General features: G+C 40.5%; 1 protein-coding gene across 2 annotated transcripts in view; it reads left to right on the forward strand.

Annotated features, from left to right (window-relative positions):
* rab28 (RAB28, member RAS oncogene family) overlaps positions 1 to 21,001 on the forward strand; it is a 29,094-nt gene continuing 8,093 nt past the window's right edge. For both annotated transcript variants that reach the window (XM_056383610.1, XM_056383611.1), the window contains exons 1-4: positions 1 to 449; positions 6,295 to 6,391; positions 9,487 to 9,575; positions 11,614 to 11,743. In XM_056383610.1, the coding sequence (XP_056239585.1) occupies positions 375 to 449; positions 6,295 to 6,391; positions 9,487 to 9,575; positions 11,614 to 11,743 (391 nt within the window). In that variant the 5' untranslated portion in view covers positions 1 to 374. The remainder of the gene's footprint in view (positions 450 to 6,294; positions 6,392 to 9,486; positions 9,576 to 11,613; positions 11,744 to 21,001) is intronic.

Below are 21,001 nucleotides of genomic sequence, written 5' to 3' on the forward strand. Positions count from 1 at the left end.
ACGCAACCACACCAGTGATGACTGGGTTTCCGGTTCTGCTGTTCACGGGAAACAGCAGAACTGTTATCGTGGCGATAATGAAAACATTTGCAAACTGAAATGGTAAACCGTGACCTACGGCTCGTGTTTCGCTCGCTATTAACCCTCGTTTTAACCAAAAGAAATTGTTGTACGTCGCGCTAACAGCGTCTGAGTGGATCACGCCGAGTGGAGCAGCAGCTTGTGTTAGTAGAGTCAAAATGGCGTCCGTTTGCCCACCCAACGCCCGTTTAATCCATCTGTGATTATCCTGATAACTAGATTCAGCAACCGGTGACTAGTTTTCTGGTGTTTCGGTTTTACACACTGATACGGTCGGGGCACATTTTAGCATCATGTCGGACTCGGAGGAGGACAGCCAAGACAGGCAGCTTAAAATTGTAGTGATTGGAGACGGTGCGTGTGGGAAGGTGAGACTATCACATACACACAACTTACACAAACACAACGCAATTGAAGAAGATAGACCTTTTAATCTAAATTCTCCACGTAGATGAATTTAGTGTGTTATTGTCTGTTTTACTTAGTATCCTGCTCTGTATGGTGGTCGTCCTGACGCTTACGCCGTCGCCCCAGTCACCATGGCGACAGACGCTGATAAAGCTAAGTCGGCTATGTGCTAACAACACAGCAAGACTGGTGGAAGAAGTAGTCAGACCCTTCACTTCAGCAAATGTACCAGTACATCTGTGTTTAAATACGCCATTACAAGTAAAGGTCCTGCATTCAAAACCCCACTACTTAACTGTGTACATTTGACGTATAAAAAGTAAACGTACTCGTCCTGCAGTACACTGTGCTCTATGACTGATATATTTTTCGTATTATATGGGTCCATATTTTGTCGATTTTTGAGTGAAAAGAAGCAAGAACAGCCTCTGCAGCTAACAGCAAAAAAACGTGCCTGTCTTCCCATGTTACTGCTCTGTTGATTTTTTTTATTTCATGAACTTCAAAAAATATTAAACAGTAATTGTGGCACCCTACTGATTCTGCACTTAGTAACCTCCCACCCCACCCCAGTAGCTATCAAATGCTTTCTATTCATCATTTAGGATTTAAAGGTTCAAGCTTTTATTGTTGTCATTTGAACATATTTACACTAATTTGGCAGTTTATTAGGTACACCTAGCTATAACCAATGCAGCCTAATACTGCAGTCCTGCAATAAATCCACCCTCCGTAAGGTTATAATGTTCAGCTTGTGTTGAAACGTTAAATTGGTGTTGATTCAACTGTATGATAATTTTGGTGGCTATAGTTTGTGTTTTTGTTGACTTGCATTACGTTGTACAGACCAGTATTTCTATTATTTTCTCCACCCCGTTTAACTCAGTGATTGTAAGCTAAATAACAGAAACACCTCTCTGTGTAATGCAACACAGCACCACAACACCTCTTTTAAAAAGTTTCAATAAAAACAGAGCGTTATAACCCTCATGAAGGGAGGATTTATTAGACTGCATTAGTTTTAGGGAGGTGTGCCTAATTAACTGCCAACTTGACGGTCTGGCATACATACATATGCATAAATGAAATATTGTTTCTATCTAATTGCTGTTGAGGATCAAATCGTCCAAATGGTCACCCACTCTTCCTGCAGATCAATTCAAGTTCTGAGATATTTTTAGATTTCCTTGCACGCACAGCATGTTTAAGATCTACCTGCAGATTTCAGTCAAAGTTTTAGACGGGACTGTGAAAAGCTTCAGCTTGTGTTTCTTGAAGTAGTTAAAAGTGGATTTTGAAGTATGCTTTGGATCATTCTGATGTTGTAGTTGTTATTGTTCTTTTTTTGACTGACTGCATGACAATTGCATTTGATGAATTTGAATTTGCTGATATTTAGAGGAATCAATTCTTCTTCTTTATTTTTCAACTGAACACCTGCGCTTCACTCATTCTGCCTCAGCAATTTACTCCTGCCAAAAATTACTTATTGGAAACCTTATGTGGATTAGTATGACGGTTGTTAATGTCACGGGCGATAAGCAAGGAGAGGTTCTTTTTTTAAATGAATTACCTTATTGTAAAAAAAAGGAGTAATAATAGATCTTCGCTTTTGTCATAATGGTCATACTGATCATTACAGTCATTATAAGTGTGCTAGTTATACATTAAACTTTTCTTTGGTAAGGCTTCCTGTGGTGTTGACCTTACTGTAATTCAACACTCTTTAGGTTGTAACCTACAAAAAGGAAGACACCCAGGCTCAAGAAATGAGATTGTGAGGAAAAGTCCATATGATGGATGGAGGTTGACAAGATTTCACTTGGGAACTTGCAGCTCTCTTGACGTCAGTAGATGTTTACAATGGGAGACCTGTAAGATGAATGATGCTAAAAGACTGCATCAAAATTTGTATTGTATTTTGTAGGAAAAAGTTATAACCTTAAAAAAATGCATTTTCTCACTTTCAAGTCAGTCCTCTAAATCCAGTGGACTGTTTTACAAAGTTGATGGACATCCGTAGTTTTGATTCTTTCACAAAGATAGCATAATGGATTTAAATCTGGCACAAATCCGTTGTTCTAAACCTATTAAGTTTACCCAGCCGTTAATCCATGTTGCATGTGCTATTGAATGTAGTTGTAAGCTATGTGCCTGTGGTGCTGTGTTTTAAAGTAGCTAAACCCACAGGGTTTACATTGTGAAGAAATTATATGTTGTTATGTTTTTGCTTTTATCTGCCGGTCTAATTTTGGTTACTCATCAAAAGGTGCCTGTTTAAATTATTGGTTTTGGAGCCTATTTATGTGTACAGCTAATGCTTATTATACTGTTTTTCAATATTTTGCCCTATCCCAACCTCTATCAGCCATCTAAATTCAGGCTTCTGTGACAAAACTACACAGTCAATAAGTAACACATTTGAGGAAAACACATAACATCAACCTAAAATGTCCCTTTTAGAATAACTTGTTTAAATGAAAGACATTTTGATGTTTTGAATAGGAAGCATAGCTGAATGATGAATTTTACAGTCCTTAAATTGGTGTTACACTTCAGGACTGCTACTACTGCTCAATGAACTTGGGGTGAAACACTGCACTGTACAGTATTACACAGAGTATGCTAATTGATGAAGGAAGACAGTTTGCTCAGCCAGGCTCTTGCAGCTGGTGGCTTTGTTTTCTGTCAGTATCTTCTCCTGGCCAAGGATCCCTGTTTTGGCTCCAGAGTGAAGTGAAGCTACATTTAAGAAAATTGTGCCTGGACAACCCTTTTGAGAGATTTTGCTATTTTAAAGTATAGAGTAAAATAACACTGTGAAGAGAGTTATGTGCGAAGACATTGTTACTGTACTGACTTTGTACTGCGCTGAACTGTAAGTAAATATACATTTCCTTAGTGCATTGTGTGTGTCTTTGTAAAATCTACTCAATGCCCTAGGGTGGTTTCATGGACTGGTGTTAGTCACAGTTCCCTTTGAAAACCACTGGACTGAATCCTTCAGTATATTCATTAAAATAATTTAAAAGATGTAGATTAAAAAAGTCTAACTCACATCCACAACAGTGGAATTTTTTCCTAGTCACACCAAGCAATTATTTGCAGCAAAGCAAGGAGGTTGTCATGACAATTCAGCCACGTTTCTTCTTCACTGCATTTCAAATCCCCAAGTGAATGAGTTTGAATGTAAGGGAGAGACGTCAAGTGCTTTTCAGCTACACATCCCCTTTCGTAACTAATCTCTCCTTCCTCTGGGAGAAAGAAAATGAATGTAGCAGTAATGGTGAGACCCACTGAGAAAAATGAATGTTCTCATTCTGGAAAGTCGACATTTTCTTTTTGGGGCAGGGGGGTGTAGAGAACACACACAACTCAGTTCCCAGTAGATACGCTACATTAATAACCCTCCTCACACTGCTGCCAGGTGTCAGCTCGTCACTGTCTGAATGACTTACCTGCTTGTCTGTTTTGGGCAGAAAACAGGAGCCCTGCCCCCCATTTTGAGTAGGCACCACTGACTGACATCTTGAATGCCGTTTCCCCCCTTATTAATGTCAATTTGCTCAGCAAATTGCAATGGGATCAGTTTTTCTTGGACAGCATTTTCAGTGGTATTTTTGCTTGTGGTTGGTTGTCCATTCAGAAATATAGGGAGATGTGGGAAGGCTTGTCCACCTGAGCGAGATGTTTTTAAAATATGGAGGCTCACATTTAGCCAGGCTCTTAAGGCTCTGGGCCTAACTTACACACAGGTCTATTTTTCAAACTGAGTTATAAGTCACTCAGTTTCTGAGTATTTGCTGTTCTCTGACCCATAGCATAAAAAATAGCTTTAGGTACAGGTCCTATACATTAATGGATACTGTATCCCAGAAGTTTTCTTTACAGTCAAACTACTCAACAGAATAACAACAATATCTGTCTTGACTGTTTAGGGAGAGTAAAGAGCCGGTTTTGATACCATGCTGCAAAAATGCACTGCCTCTCTCATATGAGTTGCATCACATGGACATAGTCAGCTTGCCATATTTTTTCCCTCTCTCTCAGTTTCTTGTTTCAGTAGAACTTCCCCCATTTCCCGGCACTGGTATCATTGGTGACCCTGTGCTGTTCTCTGTTGGAGTGTCAGGATTACGCCAGCTTTTACATTCGCTGGTTAGTTCCAGTTGTACGGTGGAAAAAAAAGGTCTACGTTGAGGGAAGAGAGCCAAGCTACTGGAATGCCAAGACAAATGGCCGACTAGGCCAACACGAGCATGTGGAATAAATTTTTGCTGTCCGAGCTTGTTATTCCTGTGTTGTCAGTGATTGTTTGGGCTACTTAAATGGCCGATTTTCTCCTTGTTGCGTCAGTCACCTCTAGTAATTTTTCAGTCACTCCTGAGCCCGTGACATGCTCCACAGGCTGTGATTAAAAAAAGTCTGCAGGTTAGTGAACTTTTAAAAGAATTAGGTGAATAAAACTTTATTCTGCACCTCAAAGGACATGTTAATCAAGAAAGGTATTGGCAAAGGTCAGCATTATACATTCAATAGGCTTAATTAAAAGATTACATTTAAATATACAAGCTAGGATAAACATAGCAATTTTATATTAAAGGTAGCATGACAAATCAGTACCTTAAGAAAACCAAACAGACTTCTTTACTTGAACAAGATTTGTGTAAACCGTCGTAAGGGGTTTCTTAATTAAATTAAGTTGTGTCTTTCTTGGAGTAATATGAAAAATATCCTGTCTTATTTGAAAACATATTTGGCTAAACCTAAAGCTTCTGAGCACGAATGGAGGTAGATAAGGGCACAAGCTCAAGTGAAAGCTTAGTGTACTGAAAGAAAGAATTTAGTTTTAAATCCTCTAACCCTCAGTGATTGTCAAGTACCACATTAAAATGCATTTGCTGCCACATGAACACTTAGGGAATCCCATTGCTTCACTTCTGTGTTGTGTTTATGTAAGCACACTGCTCTAAAGATAGCTAATAGACATTCAGCACTTCATTTTTTTTCCTATCCTCATCCATCAAAATGAATTAAACTTGGCATGTCAAGCCTGTGCTATGAATTCCCATGGATTTCAGGAGAGCCCCTAACATGCTATTTTTTTTCCTCCTCAAACACAACAGTGACAGTGATGGAGGTTTTATAATTTGTGGCAATTATTAGGTCTGCAGTCTGGAGACATGACACATACTCCAACACCTGTTTTTGTAATTCACATTGATTTTCACTGTCACAACTGTGGCTGAGTAGTGAGACAGCAGAGGAGGCAGACAATTACCTCAACGTACCTTCAAGTCGATCACAAAGTTTTTGAAGGTGCTTAAAATGGATTTGTAATAATGAAATGAATGTCCTTCAGTCAGAGCAGACTTCAAGGTTACATCGCCTAAGAATTATGGCTGTTTTGTTTTTAGAAATATTAAAAATTGAAGTATTGTAAAAAGCTTAGTTTGGCACATGGTCAGTGTGAATGAAATCAAAGTTTTTCTACTTCTGCTCACCACTGAAATATCACTTTTTCAGGAAGTTCTATAATATACTTCATATTTTCTCTGGAAGTAGTTTTGCGGCATCTTGCATTTTGCTCTGGGCCATGCTATGATTTTCATTTGGTTTTTAAGTTCTATGATATTGTTTATACAATGCAATACTATGCAAAGAATCAAGGTTTCTCTTTTATCCTGAAAGCATTTTCTTTTCAAAACACTTTACTTTAAATGACATATTTTCAGTCCTGTTGATTGCTGCAGAGGTGTTCTGGCACTCATTCCCTGCGTCTCTCCCTTTGTCTCTCTGTTTCAGACATCACTCGCCACCAGGTTTGCACAGGAGGCCTTTGGGAAGCAGTACAAACAAACCATCGGCCTGGATTTCTTTCTGAAGAGAATAAGCCTTCCAGGTGAGACACCTTCATAATCTTTAGGGAGTGTCCGCTTTTTCAAAGACTCAGCACAGACACGCGCGTTGCACAAGCACGTAGCGGCAGACTGCAGACTTGTTAATTTAATAAAATACTGAGCATATGTATTTGGCAAGGTTTTATTCAGACAGACTGGCTTGACTGTTAGTGGTTGTTTGTAATACTGTAATATCAACCTTAACGTTTTGGATGTTTGTGTGTACTTAACATTATCGGTGTTAAGACCCAGAATATTCATTGAAAGTTTAACAAAGAGGCCAGTTGTTCCACCATCACTTTCTGTCATATTTTTATTTCTCATATTTTCTTGTCCCACCATTTCCAGGCAGGCAAGTTTATTCTTCAGGTTAAGTCAGGAGTTGAATGTGTCTTTTCTGGTAGCTCCTCATTGTAGAGTGTCTGCCACTTCTCAGGGTTATTCACTCTGAAAGCTCTTCTCTCCAGAGCAAACAGCACACTTTTTTTTGACTCCACAAGGCCAATGGACAGCTTATGTCCAAACGGGCGAGCCTTGCTCATAATTCTGTGGGCACAGTACAGAGTAAATACATTAACATTTTATATCCATATCGCTGATCCCCAAGTTCAACTGATCTTTGTCCTGTACCACATAAAACATTCATGTTCTTATTTGTTTATGTTGAACCCGCAGAAATAAAGCCACACTCTGTATCCCCTTTAGATCTGTAAAATAAATGTTTATTGACTAATGCTATATTTAGACTCCATTTTTACTTCCTACCATGTGAAATGGGAATTTTCAGTATTTTAAATGGCATTTCTCAAACTCTGCCAAGGCCTAAGCTCCAGAAATCTGCAAAGTGGCTCCATTCTTTCATTACTAATAAAACAACATTAAGCAAGGGCAAATTAAGTGCTAAAAGTAAAAGTTATGCTGATTTGTGAGTTGGCTGAAGGATTCTATTTTGATTTTGTGTCAGTTTCAGCTTATGAGACTTAGGAGAACTAAACCCCCAAAAATGTTGTGGTGGAGTCAGAATGAAAGAGCCAACTAAAAGCACAGGCTCGGCTCAACTCCTTAAAATGAACTTGAACAAATGCTGTTAATCGTTTGACTTCTTTTTCCAGTAAGTTTCTTTCCTGAAATAATCACTGATCTCTCAAGTGTAAAACTGTAAGCTTTGTTTAAATGTAGTGTACATACGTCTGCATCACTGGGGCAGCAACAACACAAGGTCCAACACCGTAGTTGTTAAATGGCCTATTTTCTGGGGAATTGGGTGTTGATGAGCTGATGAAGAGGAGGGTGGCTCTGCGAGCTGGGTGGTCCCAAACTTTGTTAGGACCCCCACCCTGCCTTGTATTGGAGAGGCTGTGTGGCTCTCCAGGTCTCTATGGGGCCATAAGGGTCTTTTGCAGCAGGGGGGAGAGTAGCCTATAGCCAGCATTGGCCCCTCTCTCCATGAAGGCCCAGCTTGTCAAAGTTAATGTACATTTTCCAACGCAGGGAGAGGTGAGGCGAGGCCGACTGGCACACAACAGTCTCCTCTGTGTGTGCTTTTTATAACAATACCTCTTCCAGATGTCACTGCCAAACCAATGAGGTACAGGCGGTGAAGGGAACTGACTAGAGGTGAAATTTACTTGATAAATTCTGTCAAACTCAAACTTTCGGAAGTTGCTCTGTCTGGGTCAACTTTCATATCACACTAAGAAGAAAAATATCTTCTCAACATGCTCCTTTTTCTGACCTTATTATCAGTATTAAAGGTCGTCTATCAGACTCACAAATGCGGTTTCTACTTCTTGCAAAGTGTAAGCAGAAAAATGTCAGTGCTGTTGAGTCAGCATGAATCTCTGTAACATAAATAAAGCAAGTGTCTGAGGATGGGTGGGGATGGCTCTTTTACTGTTATTCATTGCACTCCTCAGCGTAGCTTTACATTGACACTGTATAGTCTAGATGTAGTGACTGTGAACCTCAGCGTTTCCTTTCCTCGCTTTAAAAAGGGGACTTATGAAGGGGTTGAGTCGTCCAGCCATGTCCACAGTGTACGCTCTGCTCCCCATCGCCGCTCCAGCCTAGCGCAAGGCCCTCATCACACCAACATAAACTCTTCGCTGTCTGGTCCTCCCTCCTCCTCTTTTTTAGACTTTTTTTTTTTTTCAACCACCCCTTTCATTTTCCAGAGGAAGAAAATATTTATTTGGATTTGGGTTTTGTGCCCGTCTTTCTCTCTCCCCTTCTCATTCACTCCTTCGTCTTCTTTCCATAGGCATAAGGACAAGAGTCTTCTTTTCCTCTTATTTTGTGTTTAATTATTGCTATTTTCCTTAACAGCACATAATTCTCCTCACTTTCCTAACTTGGCAGGAAATGGCACAATGCAAACAGCTCTTCACAGGCTAATAAGAAGTCATTTTTTAACTGCCAGAGTATTGAGAATGTTTAAATTAGAGGGTAAGCGTACCTATTCATCCCCCTCAATCTCTGGGCTGGATATTCTTGGATGTGAGGTGTGGGTGACCTGCCAGGCAAGAGCGCATTGGATGAAAGATTAAACGCTGATTTATTGTTTCCATTATGTGTATCAACAACATGGACTTTTATTTTAGAAATCACTCACCAAAATACAGAGTCCAGCTACAGCTGACTAGTTGTTTCCTCAGGATTATGAGCTTTGTTAAAACAAACAAGTTAATGATTAAATAGGACAAAAGCATCTGAAATGGAAACCCACAAATTGCAACATTATCACTTTTTTGCTCATTTTAATTTTGTTTTAAATATAGATGATTAGCAGACAAAAGCATTCTTAAGAAAACAAAGTAGGAAAACCCTGAAACATCTATGCCCCCTTTATAGAGCTGATATGGACCTTTTTTTTTTATTATTGAAAATGTCAGTCCTTAATCTATTTATTTTTTGTACATGTATCTGGGGATGCCACTTGGAGGGGGTGGGGGGAGAGGTTGGGGGTTTACAACTTTTGTCATGGATGCTCAACCATTTATGTTGTTGTAAGTTTCATATGTAAAACTGATAAAGTTGTAAAAAAAATGTCAGTCCTTATTGATATTAAAGATATTTCTGTCTCTTTTCTCCCCTGTAGGCAATTTGAATGTGACCCTGCAGGTGTGGGACATTGGAGGCCAAACGTTAGGAGGGAAAATGCTGGATAAATATGTATATGGAGCTCATGTAAGTTAACACAAATCCACATTTAACTGTCTGCTGCTACTTTTTCCTGCCTAAAAAACATATGTGCATCTCCTTAAGTGTTTTATTAATCTAACATGAGACAAAAAGACAAACGTGTTTGACTCCATCAGCCTCAGGAAGGATAGGACATTTGTAAATGTACAAACCAAATGTTAGAGATGCTTGTCACTAAGTCTGACTCTGGTCAGACTTATTATTACAGCTCTGGCAGCTTCATTCAGAGCTTGCCACTCCTTACCTATGGAGCCAAATCATAATAAACTGTCATTTGGATTGACAGTGGGCGTAGCAGGTCAATGGAGCTTTAAAAATCAGTGCATTCTTTCTTTTTACAGACTTGTTACAGTGTGATGTTCAGACTGAACAAATGTTGATAATACTGCACACTGTAGGTCAACACTGTGAGCAATAGAAATATTCAAAAACGACACTCTTAAACATGCACACTGTTATTACTCCTAATTCGTAAATGTATCCAACTTTAATTCGACTTTAAAGAATTTGTAATATCCAATGTTTGATAGCTCTCAGCTCAAGTTACTAAATGATTATTTACTCTAACCTCTCATTAATTGCTTGTCCTTTGGGAAACGGAACAACTAAAATGACAGCTGAGCTTTGTGCAAACGCTATAATTTTTCCAGTGCATACTAGTTTCTGAATGTGCCAGCAACATCAGCGTCTGCAGGTAGTTATGTAACTATAGACAAGTGCTATCTGTCACCTCCAGAATGCCTCTTGTTTGAAGAGGCATTATTAAAGGCTGTGGTTTGTCTTATCCGTGATCCATACTGCATTCAGGGCAGGCGGGAGACTTATCACTCTATAGCAGCTATATGCAAATACACTTTTGTCATGTCTGTCTATAGTGGCTCGACAGACATTAGTTGGAGGTTCATTTCCATTTCATTAATATACTTGGCTTTATAAATAGTGAAAGTGAGGCTTTTTTGGCATTTTCTGTGCGCAGTGCTAAACTGTGCCCTGGTCGTGTGTATATTATCCATGTCTGAAGCACTTCCTCTACTGTCTCTCTCTCCTTCACAAACAAAATGTCGTACATCAATGCCACATTACGACACTTTGCTTAGGGAGTTTCTCGTCAGCGCTGTATGGAACTTTCACACCTATTGTTCACCACTGTGCGTCCTGTAATCAATCATGGCTGCTTCGGAGACACTTGCAGTAATTGTCAGAGGCGTAAGCTTTCGTCACCGACCTCGCGTGTTGTGACAGTGTGTGTCTGCCGAACAAAAAGCAACAGACACCCCTTCAGTCGTGTTGCATCATGCAGTAAAAGTAGAGACATTTACCTTGGCTAACACTCATTTCCAGCCCTTTAGAAATGGCAGGAGTTTGAAGTAGTGATAGCAGATAGTTGACCTATGAGATGATTTGTCTTGAATCATGCCAACAGTCCTTGTATCTGTGTTTACTCTTTGATTAATCTATGTGTTTATGTAAACACTTTCTTCTGGTCCGAGTGTTTGCTCAAACATGGTCTGGTTGTTGCATGACTGTTTCTGCAATGCATACAGAGTTGAGGATTACTTAGGGAGGAGGAAAATGTCTCTAGGCAGACAACGTTCATTCATTAGCCCGACAGTAGATAACCAAACCTGACCTTGATTCTGCACTGAATTTGGAGTTTGCTTACAAAACTGGAATTTGTTTATGTGCAAACCAGTTTTCATTTTAAAACAGATCCATATAAATTCACTCTCTAACTCAGATCTTAATAGTACTAAACCTAACTCAGATTATGTGTGAATAAGTGAGTGTCCCCTTCTATGTGAGTCTGTCCCCTACTCTAAAAAGAGGAGCAGTGCCACCTACTGTTCCCATGCTCACTCAATATTACTCATGTTAATATGAATGAATATGAGGGGAGTGAATATGAAATTAAGCTGTGTACCCAGATCCATAATTAACCAGTAGATGACTGTGGATGAGAGGTGCTCAAATGAGAGTGTGCTGACATTGTTCAACATTGTTCCTCTACTTTTTTCCAACGCAGGGTGTTCTCCTGGTGTACGACATTACCAACTACCAGAGCTTTGAGAATCTGGAGGATTGGTTCAGCATGGTGAAGAAAGCCAATGAAGAATCTGATAACCAGCCTGTTGTCTCCTTGGTTGGGAACAAAAGTGAGTATTACACATACATAAATACACAAACAAACATAAATTGTTGTCTTTCAGCAGGGAGGAAGGAGTACAGTACTTTGAAAAAAATGAAGGTGTAGTCTATCTAGTTTATAAAGCACTTTATTTTAATTTCTACTGAGTAGCAGCAAAAGAAGAGAGTTTTTCTCTATTCATTTCACCCTGACACATTTCTCATTTTGCGTGTCTGTGTTTGTGTGTGGAGGAGTGAGTGTTTGATGGTAGCAGACGTGTTTGTTAGACCACCAGATAACTGATCTGTGTGATAAGCCAGTTGATAAGAGAGTGAGGTTTCAGGGCGATGGGAGAGCTGATGTTTGTGAACTCTTGGGAGTGACGGACGATGATTTAAGATCCCCGGGCCAATGGACCTAGGGCACCGCTTATCTGTGCCCCCCTCCTTCCCAGTCAGTACCCGTCTGGCCCCCCCCCAGTCCGAGACTGCACTGCTGTCCAGAGTCGTTGGTTAAGGAGAGGAGCTCGACATTAACCAGACGGCTCTCCTCCTATCAGCCTGCACCCATCCACCCATCTCCAAAATAAAGAGTAATAATGATGACTCTTTTTAAACATCCCCTTGACAGATGTGGAGTCATGGCTGCCGCTGTGTTATTGTAAAGTGAGGCGTCAGAGTGTGTGTGTAATGGTGACTGTCCACCTTCCTGGGCGATGATGAACGGTCAACAGACTGGTGCCTGCACACAGGAAGCTCTCGCTAATGTTACTCAACAGGGACCATAGGTCACGATTTAATTCGCCTGTCTAGAGCAGATTCTCTTGTCTTCGCATCCGTTGCATCTCCTAATGCCCCGGCTTTAACGGTGGGCGCCTCTGTATTTAGGCTAGGTTTTGGGTGTGTGGGTGAGTGTGTGTACTGTAATATTTAAGTAGTGTACATCCCGCTGTCAGGCTCCTCACCCCCACACTCACACAGTCACTCTCCCCCTAATGGCTCTATTGCTGAGAATGGCCCATGTGTGTTTTTTCTGTTCCTATAGCCTGAAAAAAAGAAAACAGAATCCCACACAGATTGCCCCGCTAGGAGCAATCAATTACCTTGTGAGACTTTATGAATCCCAGGGCACTCCCATTTACTCCTTTTTTTCAGGGAGGTTGAAGAAAGTTAGTCTAGCTATCTAGTTAGAAATGTCCACACCTAAATTTTTATTTTGCTTTTTCTTCTCCAGTCCCTTAGTTTTTTTTTCTTTTTTGCTGAAGAGTTTCTATCCTTTTTAAGTATGATAACATTTTTCTTTTTTCTCCAAATTGAATACTTGGCACACATTAACACTAAGTTGAACATATGAATATACAGCATTCTTTTGGCAGCGAAGTTCTTTCCAATGGTTCCCATGATGTTGGACTAAGTGAGGCTGCATGTTTGTGACAACCGAAATAGAAGTACAGACATAACAAGGAACTTATAAAAACACTACAGATTTATGTTTCTGTGAGGGCTTGTCTTAGGGGAGATTGTGGTGTTTCACCACTCAAAATGTTTGGTGTTTCCACTTAGATAAACTCAAGGTGAGCACGGGCTGTACATGTCATGTGCATTTAGTTGCTGCTTACAGCAGACAGAGTTGTACATACTGCTGAAAGGTTTTTACCTGATAAATTATTATAAAATTTTCTTCATTTTCTTTTTAATATAGAGTCAACATGTAGATTACAATCAAATGTGACTATGTTATTCTTATTAGCAGTACATGTGCTACTGCATGCATTGACCTTATATTTCCTGAATTACCCAGTGCTTGCCTTCTAGATTAATTTGAACAGGGTTCTTTACACAGTATACTTGTAATTGCGCCTATGGACCAGTCTGGTTCATTAATGATGCTGTCCCCTCCTCTCCTTACTCTGCCCTGACTGCCCTCCTGTGCCATGTCACTGCTGGGGAACAACCTTTCCTTTCTTTGGCTTAGCATGGCCGGCTGGGGTTAAGTGTGCTTGTTAAGCAATAGTATGCTGCACCCCAATGCCCTCTACATGCTGCCCAGAGCCTTGTGTTAAATAATGGCACCACTTGTAACAATTCAGAGAGGAAGCCAATGAAATGTTTTATTGAGGGCACACATATGTGCACACAATTATTTATGCAACGGCATGCACACACAGACACTCACAACTGTGCACAGAAACATGCACTTAGGTAAAGTGACACACTTGTGGAGTTTCTGGGAACACATGGGTAATGGAAGAATGCTAAGCTCTTGGTCTGTTTAAACATACTATAACTGTTTATTATAGTGCAGCCCAGTGTAACACCGTATGGTACACAGGAACCTCTCAAGAGAGATGTTGGCTTGTTGCACAGTCATCTCCTCCACCCCTCACTAATAAGTGATGTGTGTTTTGATAAGCATCCAAACGATAAATTCTGTTGCTCTTTTCTTAACTACGGCTGCATGTGGCCTGTTAGTGACTGTTTGCCTTAGATCAGAGATGGTCTTAAGACACCAGTATAAAAAATATGGCATACTGTTTGCAGTCTTAATCCATATTTTGAATCTTTGTGTGTCATAACATACGCATATTATGATTGAATGGGACCATCACCATTTTAAAACGACTTGCATTACTGTTCGGAATTAGTGCACGTATTTCTTTGTAGACATTAAGCCTGTGTCGTTTATCAAACCAATTTGTTTTTATTAAGTGGGGATCGCAGGACCCTTGCTTGCTCCCCACCCATCACCCTTCCCATTTCTAGCGCTCTCTCCCTAAGGAACTCCAGAGCATCCATCATAGGCTTGTACAGCCCTTATTTGGGTGACTTAAATGGGTTCAGTTCTCTTAACCCCTCCTCATCACTCATGGCTTTTTAGAGGTTCTAACACCGTTCACTGCCGATCCACTCAGGCCTGCCATGGGAAACGTTTCCTTCTGCAAGGAGATAAGGTCCCCACATCAAGACATTTTGTACACTTAATTATGTCTTACCTGGCTTGCTCTTATGCTCTTCTTTGTCTCATTTCTTTCCTCTCCAAGTCCCTATCTTGCACCATCTCTCAAACATACTTGCACACTCATTTTCATCCCTGTGCAAACACTAACTCTTTCAATCACACACTTACACCTACTCTTAAGTCTTATCTCTCACATGTGTAGACTAACACTTCTGCTGTAGCTGCCTTTACTTACAGTAATGTCTTTTCATTGGCTCCGTGTCCCTGTTGTGTTAAACAACATGCGTGTGTTTGCTTTCTGCACGCTACAGCAGATCTCACCGCATACCGTTACCCGTCGCACTTCTCTCTCTCCCCAGTTTTCCATCCATCCATGTGAAAGCTAAAGCGAAACATGGATCTCCCCTAACTCTTGATTCTTGTGAAGCATGTCCTTACCACCAACATTGTTGGTCTTGAGTTGTTTGCCCTCTTGGCAAGGCTTCGGGTGCAGTTGAAGCCTTCCCCCCTCCCCAGCTCTCTCACCCCCGTCACCTCCCTGCCCCTGTAAAGCTGCCACAGTTCCTGTCTGTTCAGTGTAGGCCTGCACATTTCTTAATAGAGAGATGCTCAGAAGTCCAGGAGTGCAGAGGAGCTCAATGTGCTTCTGTTTTTGGTTTAGCTCAAAAATGTTTTTCCTGGCTCAACCCACTCCTACTTAGGTCCTCTTACAACAAACTAAAAGGTCCTAATTGCCCCCAAGGGAAAGGTTTAGCCACAATAGACATGTGGTGGGACAAAAGCCCAGTACTCTTACCCCAGCACCCTCACCCCTCCCCAGATAGAAGAGATGAACACGTCAGCAGTGTCTGTGTTGCACTGTGGGTAGCGCGACCACAGGTTCGACACTGTTAAACATTATATATACAATATATAGACCTAGTAAGACATGGTGTATGGTTGGGTAAAGTTCTGGAATGTTTACAGTTTACAGCAAATCCAGTGTTTCCTGTTTCTCTTCACATTTTATTTAAGGTAAAGGGTCAGCCTAGACGTGTGTATCAAATTGTCTCAGTAACCGCAGTGACTGTAGCCTGCTGTCTTTCTGTAAGTCTGGAAAAGATGGGAAATAGAGATTCAAGTTACAACAAGGATACAGAGGGATGAAAGAAGAATTACAGCTGTATTACACTGTGGCTGATAAGTGAGTGTAAAATCACAGCTGCAGATGCTGACACATGTGTCCAGCAGTGATTAAGAAATACTTTTAAGGGTTTATTTAAGCCTACTCAGGTGGCTGATAGGTGGTCTTTACCACACAGAGCAATTCAACGAGCGCCAAGCTGGTGCTCGTTGAATTGCTAATTGAACAAAATGCTAAGATTTAATTGTAACAACTGTTTGACCCAGCTCTGGTCCCTGCACTCATCTCTCTCGACTCTCATGCCTGTCGAAACATGGAAAGTCCTCATTCATTTTAGTCATCCATAAAGCAAATATTGTTGCACATGCAGTAGATGATCAGTCTTCGAATACCTTCTTGTGTGGTAAGTCATGGGCCATTTGAGTTGCACAGCACAGCTTAGCCACCTGACCTGAATGCAGCCTGGAACCCTCATCATGCTCAGGCTGTACTTTATTTCTCTGCTGCTCCACAACATTGATATGGAGGAATTCCTGGAAGGGGCCTTGCTGACACAGGGTTGGGTAAATAACCGATTGATCTGGATCCACAGGCATATATTATAAATGTATGTGAAATATCAACATAGTACCTCCTTTTTTTGCTAAATCCAATTTTTTGTGGTGTGAAATATTACGTCACTGTCTTTGCACCCTGCTCCTGCTTCAGGTTTTTAACTTGGTCGATGTTTGCTCAGGCAGTCATGAGCAGAACACTCTTTCCATGTTACAGTTCACTGCTCTGGCTGCTGTTGAATATGTAGGCCAGTTCAACCAATCATTGCTCATAGGAAGACTTTATAATTATAAGTAGACTCATCGTGATGCGATGCATACAATTAGGAATGCTCCCCTGTGCTTCGTATAATTATTATAGCTCATAGTTACGCTGCCGTCTCACAGAGGCATGTATTACTGCTCGCCCATAAAAGTCCACTTAGTTTAACAGCGACAGGAGAGCTTGGAGGACATGGCCAGTGAAACCCCGGGCAGCGTCTTGGGCGGTCGGCTCAGAACTGGGTCTTTTGTTCACTTTTCACGAGTCCTGGGAGCCCGTTAACCCAGCCTGCAAGGCCCTTGGCCCCATGTTTTACTGTAGCAGTGACAGCCCCGCACTCCAGCTCTCTCTCCCTGCCTGTAGAGCTACTGCTGGACACTGTCTGTTTTACATTCCTTGACCAGGGACGAGGACCACATTGTTTTACTAGCCGCTGTGGAGTATCTGATTATGTTTTAAAGTGTGAATGTGTGTGTGCGTATTTGCACGAGTGTGTGTCTGCACATCATTTCTTGAAGAACGATCAAATGACAAGATGAGCTGTGATCAATGGGCTGTCGACAGAACACTTCTGCCCTAGTGGAAAGCGAGTCCCCTGATGGTCCCAGCCCATTTCAGGCCACCGGGGCAGGGGCGCCGCAGCACAAAGAGTGCTCTGTCTCTGTCAGGATTCCCCCGAGGACTCCTGCACGGGCCCTGCTCACCTCGACAACACCCGGCTACTAACAGCACTTCATCTGTCTGTACGCACTCAGAAAATTCCTGATAATATTAATAGCTCTTCAAACTTTAATATCCTGATTATTATTTATAATTATTCCACCATAAGTTTAGGTTAAGTTATACAATGTCCAAAGTCATTAGTAGTAGTATACAATTGGCTACAGATTGCTGCAATATTGTGTAACTCCACTGATGCTGGAATTATGTTCTGTTAAAGCCAAAGGTAATATTAAAATAATTTTAAGTTTCAGGTACTTTTGCATTAAATATAGATGTTCCAGCCTTCAGAAAATAAACGTTGCCTACTGTAAACAATATCTACACTGTTAAGGGCTAATGAAATGTGCAAGAGTGCCGTTTGCATAGTTACTTGACTTCTGAATGACTGCATAGTGTCTAAAGAGTAAAGAAAACACAACTTTTTCTATGGCACTTCTGTATGATACTGTATTCCTGAAAAAAAAGAAATTAAATGGGAGTAGCCAGAACTTTTTTGAAGGGGGAAAGTAGTTATTGTTTTCATTTTCATTATGCTGCCCATATTCTAATACAGGTAGACACTTATCACGCCCTTCATATTTCTAAACCCTCAGTGTTTATGAGCTAACTCCAGGTCAAGTAAACCAGTTGGACTCAGGCATTTAAATGCTTCACATAAATTCCACTAGTCATTTTGTTTTATTAGCCACTTGTGCTGTGAAAGTTAAATCAATGTCTAATTCAATCAGACATCACACAGAATGATTCATTATACTTTTACTGACTTTTAATGTAGTAAAGGTTTCCCCATATCTTGCACCAGAAAAGTTAAGTGTAAATCAAATGTCACTCACAATTAATCTTACCTGTTCGCTTTAAGACATTTAGAGGAAATTATTCTGCTGCTTTTCCAGACACCTGCAGTTTAATATTAACTTACATAGTAAATTGTCTTTTGATGTGCTGTTTTTTGTAGGATTTATTTAAGTAGTCTAGGTTGGTGGTAGGATGTTACACAGTGTTTTTGACTGAATGTGACTAGGACTTAAAGTTACCCTGTGGAGTTTGTGACCACTGGTGGCACTGGCTACCATTGTTTTGATGTATGGGTCATTGTATTGTTTATATCTCGTTCTCTACCAGTACATGCATGAGGACGCATATTAATGCAACAAGCTCAGGGGAAATGTAAGGGTGGTGTTATTGTGTCTTAAGAGTTGGTGGCCATTATGGTTGGGTCCTAATAGCTGGTTCCATTTTGGTTCTGGTTCCCAGTTGGCAAAATACCCACATTCATTAAACTCCAGTGCTAACAAATCTCTTATTGAACCAATATTAGTTTAGATTCATCTTTACTGTCACTGCTCATTGTACAAGTTAATTACAAATTAATTATTATTTCATATCTGCTGCCCTTCATCTCATTTCCAGGTTAGAGCCACAGATTGTGAAAATTAATGATGCTAGCTTAATAAATGTTCATGTTGATTTCATTTATTTGCTACGGCTAAAAACTTGGTTTTATTTCCCGGTTATTACACAACAACAGGTGATCACAGATCTAAACTCAATCATTTGTAACCTTATCTACTTGCAAATGATGAAAACTAAACTTAATGAGATTTGATGAAGGATTTAGATTCAGTAGAATAATACTGAACCCCAACCTCAGGCCTTAAAGGTCGCAGTGAACTAAGAGATGTACAAAAGGGATAGAGAGCTGATATACAGTATGTCTTGTGATCTGAGATAATGATTGCAAGATGAACTCTGAAATGAGTTTGCAGAGACATGAAAGACATTTGCCCTGAATGGGTTTAATTTGGTAAAAAATCTCAATCCACTATGATAAACAGTCTAACATGTGGGGATGTTGAGGTGATGCATTCATGTGAAAAGTTGCTATGAGTAACAAGGATCCTTCCAGACATATGAGAACGTTTTCTACCTCGGAACTGGTGACACTGCTCGTGCGTTACTTGAATGTTGCAGAGTGTAGCAGCAAAGACCCACGAAGCCCTATTGAATGTCAGAGCTGCAGAATAGTACTGGGATGTTTTTAAACTCAGTGGTGCGTAGTGAACAATTTGCTCAGACAGTTGTAAGTCATTTCATGAGGAATTGTACTTGGTTTGATAATCCTTACCCTCACTATACAGTCTGAATTGGTTCATGGTCGTCATTGAGGGGAAACTAAGGCAAACCCTCTTAACAGGGTCTTAAAGGCATAGTGTGAGGTAATGTTGGAAGTGATAGGTTCTCCCCTGGGGTTGATTAGGCTCAACCCTGTAACTTTCACTTAATGGGATATGACCCCTCGGAGCCCCAAGTCTCTGACAACACACACACGCCCGACCATTACTACCACACACAGACACATACACACGCACTCAGTTCACACATTCCCCCCTCAGCCCTCAAACTCCCCACTGCACCAACTGCTGTTTAGTTTAAAGCAAGGCTGCCGGCAATTAACTGTGTTATGTCAAGCTTATTCTCTGGCTGTTGCTCGCTGGGTAAACTGTTACAATTGGTCCCCAGCAGCCGACTCGGCAGAACAGTAAGTATGTGTCTGTGTTATCACAGCATGGTTTTAAAAAGTCCACAGAGGATCACACAGTACAGTGTAGGATTTCTAGCTGGTTAGCCAATGTAGAGCCATTAGCCTATTGTTTTGCCTTGGCAACAAGTTGGTGAAGTCTAAAAAGAAAAATACATCCTTGAATTTGCACATTGTTGACGTACAAATTTCAGGGAAGAAGCTAGCTACGACTTCCAGAGTGCATTTTGTCAAGAAACATCCAATCACAGAGCTTAAAACTCTGTCATGTGACACGCTAAGGACAGGCAAGAGTTAAAGATTACAGTGTTGAGAAAACTGAAAACCTCCCACTTCACAACTCTATAAAACCAGTAGCGTATTGTGGCTAATGTTAGGAAACCTCAGGTAGATATTGCCCTATAAAGAACATTTTGCTGACTCTGTTACTTTTCTCTGCTTGTGCTACTGATATACTTAATTTTTATCAATACCATTGTCCTGTAATTGTCACCTGTGCCCAAGGTGGCAGTTGTTCAGCAAAAGTTATGAAACAGGTCTGTTACTTTACCTGACCTAAAACAAGCCTAAGTGGCAATTACTGGAGAAAAGTGTCATAAAGTCAGCAAATAATGTCAGTCACCAGGCAATACCTAGACAAAGTTTGGTCAAATTAGTTTACATTAGCCACCATAAGATTCTGGTTATACTAGACCAAGTAAGACAGTTGAACTGAAAAAGGGTGTGATTCCATTTTTAAAAGAATGTGTTATGTACATTTACATGCACATTATTATCCTGGTTTTGATCTTATTTGAGACATGATGTGTACATGTAATATGAAAAACCTTGGTTAAACAGCATCTAGGTTTTCTAATTATGTGTATGCAGGTGTGCATTGATTCCTCAGCGTCTCAGCCACTCATTTCTGTAGCAACAGGGACTGTTCAGAAACCTGGATCAGGTGTTTACATGCCACAGTGTCCTAGTTTCTATCAGAGTACTCCTGCTAACATATTAAGCTTTTGTCAAAACCAGGATAAAGCCTTATCCTGGTTTCTGAAACCAGGATATGATGTTGCACGTTACATGTGCAACAAAAAGTCCTACTTTAAGTCTCTTTGTCCAATAATAATAATGTTCATTTA

Source organism: Seriola aureovittata, chromosome 8 (genome assembly GCF_021018895.1).
Source record: "Seriola aureovittata isolate HTS-2021-v1 ecotype China chromosome 8, ASM2101889v1, whole genome shotgun sequence".
NCBI lineage: Eukaryota > Metazoa > Chordata > Actinopteri > Carangiformes > Carangidae > Seriola > Seriola aureovittata.